This window comes from Curcuma longa, chromosome 1 (genome assembly GCF_044706935.1).
Source record: "Curcuma longa cultivar G26 ecotype Majalengka, Jawa Barat chromosome 1, ITB_CL_G26_1.1, whole genome shotgun sequence".
In the NCBI taxonomy this organism is placed as follows: domain Eukaryota; kingdom Viridiplantae; phylum Streptophyta; class Magnoliopsida; order Zingiberales; family Zingiberaceae; genus Curcuma; species Curcuma longa.
Window position 1 is genome coordinate 5,643,781 of NC_133861.1, and position 6,771 is coordinate 5,650,551.

General features: G+C 48.1%; 2 protein-coding genes across 2 annotated transcripts; both read right to left on the minus strand.

The window, feature by feature from the left end:
• Window positions 1–868: 868 nt before the first annotated feature.
• Window positions 869–3,429, minus strand: LOC141834759 (glucan endo-1,3-beta-D-glucosidase-like). Its single transcript, XM_074722116.1, has one exon. It carries the CDS (start codon window positions 3,379–3,381, stop codon window positions 1,162–1,164), a length of 2,220 nt encoding a protein of 739 aa, XP_074578217.1. The 5' UTR covers window positions 3,382–3,429; the 3' UTR covers window positions 869–1,161.
• Window positions 3,430–4,870: 1,441 nt separating this feature from the next.
• LOC141830413 (protein trichome birefringence-like 19) lies at window positions 4,871–6,771 on the minus strand. The gene is made up of 2 exons (XM_074717879.1): window positions 6,205–6,771; window positions 4,871–5,674 (listed from the first exon to the last, which is right to left on the minus strand). Exons 1-2 carry the CDS (start codon window positions 6,769–6,771, stop codon window positions 4,919–4,921), a joined length of 1,323 nt encoding a protein of 440 aa, XP_074573980.1. The 3' UTR covers window positions 4,871–4,918.

A 6,771-nucleotide genomic window follows, 5' to 3' on the forward strand; every position in this document is an offset into this window, starting at 1 on the left:
AATTCTGAAAAAGATATTCATCTTTGTATTAATAGAATTTTTAATTTTATAAGATTTTCTTCTTTATTTTATCAATTTCATTTTTAATTTCATCAACTTTGAGCTCCCATACCAATTAACACAACAATAAAATTGAATTGTCGAACCATCTAAAAAGTTAGAACAAATTTAATAAAACAAAAAAGATAATAATTTCATATAAAAAAATTCTCTCATAAAAAAGTTAAATTAAAAATTATAAAAATTTAATTATTCCATTATAACTAACAAATGACCAAAAATAGACAATAACTTCCTCTGCTGCACCAAAATGATATCCTCCGCGACTCGTGACATCGCCGACCCATCGCCGCTCTCGCCACGCCGTTCAACTATCGTTGACCGCCGCTTCGGATGCGATCGACGCGCCCCTTGTCGGCGCTCCGTCCGACATCGGATTCCGATCGGATAGTGGTCGAAATCCGACGAATTTAGCCAGAAACAACGAATTTGACCGGACGCGCCACTACTGACCGCATGATTTCGCTGTTTCCGACCAAATTACATCGGATTCCGACCACTATCCGGCCGAAATCCGACGCCGAACAGAGTGTCGGCGAGCGACGTGTCAATTGCGCTTGAGACGACGATCGACGGTAGCCGGACGGCGCGGCGAGAGCGGCAGCAGCAGCGATGGATGACAGGTGTCGCGCACGGGTCGCGCAGCACAAGTCATTTCTCATGTTAAATAAACCTCAAATTCTTTTCTTTTATTGCAATTGCTCTAATAATATGAGAAAAAAATTATTTTCTTTCAAATTTATTTGCTTTTTATAATTTTCAATGCCAGTATCCAAAAGATCTGTAGTTACAAGAAGATTAGAAGAACACGGAGCAACTGAATCATGGCTCAAGCTTTACAATGCTCAATTATAAGGCGAATAATGCTTCTGTAGATTATAACAATCAATCATATCACCACACCTAAAAGAAAGAAATAAAATGACATAGTTTCGATCGATCACTGTATCAAGCAAAGAAGAAATCAACAGCTGCAGGTTTAATTTGCAAGCTGCTGATGTTCATGCTCTTATCGATTCTAGATCGATCCCATCGAAGAATCAAACGAAAAGAAAGCATGCAGGAAGAAGCATTTAACATCTTACCAGACTGCAACTGTCATCAATGGCAGTAATGGCCGAACCAACCGTCTCCGACCCATCCCGAGCTGCTTTGCTCAGTGGCACTGGCATCCCTACTGTAAAGCCACCAGAGCAAATTAGAAAGGGAGTTGCCATCGTCGTGCCCAGTTAGCATTCTCGTCTTCTCCAACGCCGTCTCTCTATCGTACATGCCTTCCAGCGCATAGACAAACCCTTTCCAACCTTGGCCGACTCCTTCCCTTGCCAAAGCAGGGGCAGTCCAGTTGACTAGTTCCTTTACGAATCTAACGTCGCGGAACAGGACCTCGGTTATGGGCAGCAGCGGCAAGACCTGAATCCCCAGCCGGCATTCTCTCCATTCAGCAGGAGCAAACCACAGGCCGCTGTCCCTCTTGTTGTTCCACAGCACTCCGACCACTCTGTTCTGGCTGCTGAAGTCGTCTTCATAGATGCCTTCCCCCTCCCTCACATGCCACCACATCTTCGCGGCTTGAATCTCAAAGGCGGTGAGCGTCGAGCCGATGGACACGAGGTGGGTGTCCCCGTAGCTCAGTCCCAGGAGAACTGCTGAATAGTACGCGTTCACGGCCTCGCTGGTGCTCTCTTGATTACGGCCATCTGCGAATTCGGTAAGCCCTCCTGCCCAGGAATGCAGCTTCCAGGGATCGAAGCACCGGAGACGGGTGTAGTTGGCATGTTGCTTCCTGGACAGGGTCATGAAATCAGCCATCATGGAGTAGGCTTGAGGCCTGTATTTGCTGCCCCATGCTGGGTCAAGCTTGGCGAGGACGGCAATCGCATAGAGGAAGTAGCCCAGATGGTAATGGTGATCATTAAAGATTCCGAAACCGAAATCAGCACCGGAGTCGGTGGATCCCTGCCTGGTGACAATTCCTCCCCATTTTGTATCATACAGGAATCCGTTGCCGTTGAAGCTGCCGTCCAGCCATGGAGTGATGGTTTGCTTTAAGAACTGCCGCACCAAGGGAATGACGTCTGGGAAACCAACTTCCTCTGCGATCAAGGCTAAACGAGCGGCCCGGGCGATCGCCTTGCCGTAGAAGTAGGAGGAGGTGGTGGTGATGGGAGCAGAAGCCAGACCGTCGACATCCTTAGAGAGGGCGGAGATGATCTCGGTATAGCCTTCCTCACTCAGGCCTCTTGTCGAATGCCAGGCGAGCGAGATGGCGTCGGTCTTGAGCGTCCACGAATCGCCGACCACCCCAACGAGTTCGCCATCGATGCTGTTGTACTTGAAGTCGTCGAGCACGGTGACGTGGCAGTCGTGGGAGGAGAGGAGGCGGAGGTGGAGGGGATGGGCGAGGAGAAGCAGGTCGCCCCATCCCTTCTTCTCCCACCTGTACTCCACAGAGAAGGGCCGGGCGAAGGAGGCTTCGCCGGAGATCGGATAGCAGGCGCTGAACCGATCGAGGACTGGCTCATAGGCGGGATCAGGGAGAGCTGCGAGGCGCACGACGCCGGCGAAGCCCGGGGCGAAGAGCAGCGAGTTGCCCTGCTGCGCGAGGCGCATCGGCGCGGAGGAGTAGCAGAGGAAAGTCTGGCCGCTGTTGAGGCGGAGAGTGTGCTTGGTGAAGGAGGCGTTGGCGGAGACGTCGATGAAGGCGTTGACGGAGGAGATGGAGATCGCGGTGGCGGCGGTAGTGGTAGAGCAGGTGACGAAGGGGCTTCCGCGGACGAGAAAGAAGCGAAGCGAAGGGGGGAAATCGAGGGTGACGCTGAGGTCGTCGAAGGCGGCGACGACGTGGCGGCCGCCGCCGCCATCTGCGGCGCCGATGGTGAGATCGGGGGTGAAGGACTGGTAGACGTAGGCAGGGATGTGGAAGCGGGAAGGATAGCAAAAGGTGAGGGAGGAGGAGGAGGAGGAGGGTTTGATGAGGTAGGGGTGAATGTATTCCGCCTGATCGCCGTTGTTGAGGACGAAGTTCTGGAAGAAGGAGTTGGTGGGGAGAGGGAAGGAGAGGAGGGAGGGGGAGAAGAAGGCGGATGGATCGGGGAGGACGGTGGAGTTGGCTCTCGGGAAGAGGAAGGGGGCGGCGGAAGGAGGGTGGCGGTGGTGGAATGGCATGGTGGTGGCCGTCGGTGGTGGTGGCGGTGGAGAAGGTGAGGATGGTTTCTTCTTCTTCTTCTGGTCGCTCTTGTTAAAATCAAGACTGGTGGGACATTTAGACAGTATGACGGACGTGACTCTGCTAATTCTTCTTTGCAATTTCTTCATCATCTGCGCTGCGCTATTTATAGTGAATTTTCTAAATGGAGGGTTGGAATTAGGGTTATATTTTTGGGGTTATGTTTTTCGGGTTTAGGGTTGACTGGCTGAAGGAACGCGAGCTGTTTGAGTGGGGTTGAAATAGGCGTGGAAGAGGAAGGGGAAGAGGGAGAGGAAGGGGAATTAGGTTCTTTCTTGGTTTGCAAGGGAAACAAAGGTGACGTTTTCTTGGCTTGTAATTAGGATCCCGAAGACAAGAACCGGGAGGAATGGACTTTGGCTTGCGTTTATGAGAAAAAAAAAAGTTTCTTAATCTGCACCGTTCGATTTTAATGTTAAGATTAAATCCAGACCGTAGATTGAATGAGTGATTTACTTTAGGGATTAGGATTTAGAGTTTAAAATTTAGGATTTAGGATTTAGAGTTTAAGGTTTATGATTTAGGGGTTTAGCGATCAGCTGTTGATTTTAAAATCAAACGGTCCAGATTTTCATCATAAATTTACGACAGGAGTCTATTGCGACAAGCATCCCAACTGTTACAAGAAAGGAATTACATGACTTCTGATGTTCTCTTCCAAGAGTGTTAATTTAAAAAATTTTAATTCAAATTCAATTCAAAATTATAAATTCAAATCTGTATAATCCGATCCATTCAAAAAATCAAAAAATCCAAAAAAAAATTGATTTAATTGTTTAAAATCTTTTAAATTCTAAATTTAGATCAATTCGAATTCGATCCAAATCTGAAAATTTTTTAATCTTAATTTGATTTTTAAATAGTATTTTATTTTTCAAAACACCTCTTTGCTGATTAGATTAGATAAGATAATGTCGAAAACTTGTTAACTAATTTACTTACTTATTATTATTGACTATTTATTAAATGAGAAAAATGCTTGTGATTTAAGACATGCCAACGACTACGCGCTTGTAATCCGCGTATAATGGTGCTACGAGATTGCCGACTTTCTTTTTTCTGATATAGGCTAACAATTTTAACATTTTTAAAAATAAAATTAATCAAGCCGTTCGAGCAGTTGTTTAAGTTTGATTTGAGTCTCCATTCATTGGAGTTTATTTGATTAAAATTTTTATATTTTTAAATTTAATTAATTAATTAGTAAATATATAAAGAAATTTTTAAATATATAGAATTCTTTCTTAAATTCTAAAATAAGCTCACGGATTGAAGTCCGGTAGGCTAATTGAGTATGACCCACAACTCTTGGGGAATAAGTAAGTTGGTTACGATAAAGTAGACTTATAAAAGAGGATAAGGATTAAAATTTCGATGAAACCCTTCTTTCGTCGTGATCAACTGTAATTTCTCAATTAATTCTTTATATATGATCATGAATCGATTCCAGATATAACGCATCCAACTGTTACACACTTGATCATTTAGACCCAAAAACAAATATTTAAGAATATTCATTGTGCTTGTATTTCATTCCTTTCTCTCCCATGAACAATTGATAAAAAAAAAATTGATCGAATTTAAAATGAAAATGAAAAAAATCAAAGCAGCGAACATAGGCGAACTGTACTACACTCCTGTCTTCTCCAGCCGCCTCTGCCTCAGGCTCAGCATATAAAGCCAGAGCTCGTTCCAGACGTCCACCGGTCCCGGCAAGCACCAGTGCACGCAGTCATGCTTCATCTCCACGCGCTTCTCCGGCGGGTGCCCGTGCACGTCCGGGTGCCCGTCCGGCCGCATCACCATCGCGCTCGTCACGTCCAGCACCCATATCTCCCTCCTCTCCCGCTTCGCCTTCCGGAACTCCTCCACCTGCGTCCCGTACAGCTCCAGCTCCATCCCCTCCAGACGCCACCCCGCCTCGGGCTGCCTCCGATCGCAGTGCCCGCCCGCGTTCCACGGCCCGCCCTCGAAGTGCGACGGCGAGAACGTGCGCAGGAACACCGCGCCCTTGTACCACCGCAGCGCGTCCAGCGCCGCCCGGAACGCCGCCCCGTTGGCCTCGTAGAGTCCGATGCGGGTCAGGTTGGCGGCGGCGGGAGGCCGGCAGTAGTTGCAGGCGAAGGGCTCGCGGTTCTTGAAGTAGATGCAGGGGCGGGTCCACCAGGTGCCGGAGGAGAGGATGAGGTAGTCGAAGGCGGCCAGGTGACGGCCGGCCCACTCGTCGACCTCATCCAGGAAAACGTGCGTGTATCCGCCGCCCGCGTCGTAGCTCTTCACCAGAAACGGCGTCCAGAGGATGGCGACGGTGAAGTTGTAGTCGCCGTAGAAGAGGCGCCGGTCCTGTGTGTCGTTCGAGCTCGAGATGTCCTCCGGATGAGCCACCTGTCAGTCAACACAAAACTCAGAGGGAATCAATCACGGAGACGATCAGGGAATCACGGGGTCAACGCATTGACTTTCTCGTTGGAAATATGCTAAGTTCTTACTCAATCTTCTACATCATTACCACTTAATCCTTTCATTTGTTGAACTGCCAAACAGTGAACAATTAGCAACGCCTGAAAGCGCCACACTCCAACTGCTCTGAAGGCGACGACATCGCAAACTTCATGACGATTGTTTCTATTTGATTGATTTTCTTCAGATTCTTTGGTTCGATCAACAAACGTGGCTTTAATTGGTTGTGGAGCAAGTATAGTTGACTGTTGCTTCACACGTTACGTGAGCAAGTTTGCAATCTCAACGTTTTATTTTACAGATTCTTAGAATTTAAGTTTTTAGGAAGAAATTTTTGATCTCTGGTTCTTGTTGGAACTATAAAATTTGCAGGAAAATGCGGAAAACAAATTTCTGGCCCTTTTTAAGAATAAAAAACTAAGCACGAGGGTGGGTGTGTTTGATGGAACGCTCACCGTCGACAAGAGGCAGAGAAGAGATTGCATTTGGTTCCTGGCCAGGGAATCGCCGACGAATGCCACCGACGTGCCCCTGACGAGCTCGAGGAACCACCGCGGGTCAAAGCGGGGAAGCTCGCAGTCGTCCGGGCGCCACCGCCACCGGAGGAAGTCCACGTCCGGCCGCCCGTGCTTCATGCAATTCTGGTGATCTTGGATCATGCGGCAACTGGTGTTGGTGTAGTAGTAATCTTCTGCCGCCGAATCGAGCACCCATTCGCCCTTAAATATATCGCAATCCTCCTCCGCTCTGTAGTTCGCACCAATACTGCTGACGCTGACGGTGACGGCCGAGGAAGGAGATGAAGAATCTGAAGAAGTCAAAACGGAGGAGGGAGAGGGAAAAGGAGACAGAGATTGGGGAGAGAGGGAGGAATAGAAGTTGAATTGGAAGGGCAAGTGGCGATAAGAGTAGCGGAGGAGGGCGAGGAGGGAGAGGAGGAAGGCGAAGAGGGAGAGGAGGTTGGGGAAGTGCTTGAGGTAACTTCTCCAAGGGAGAAGCTGCACCGTAGCATGCGGCTTCAT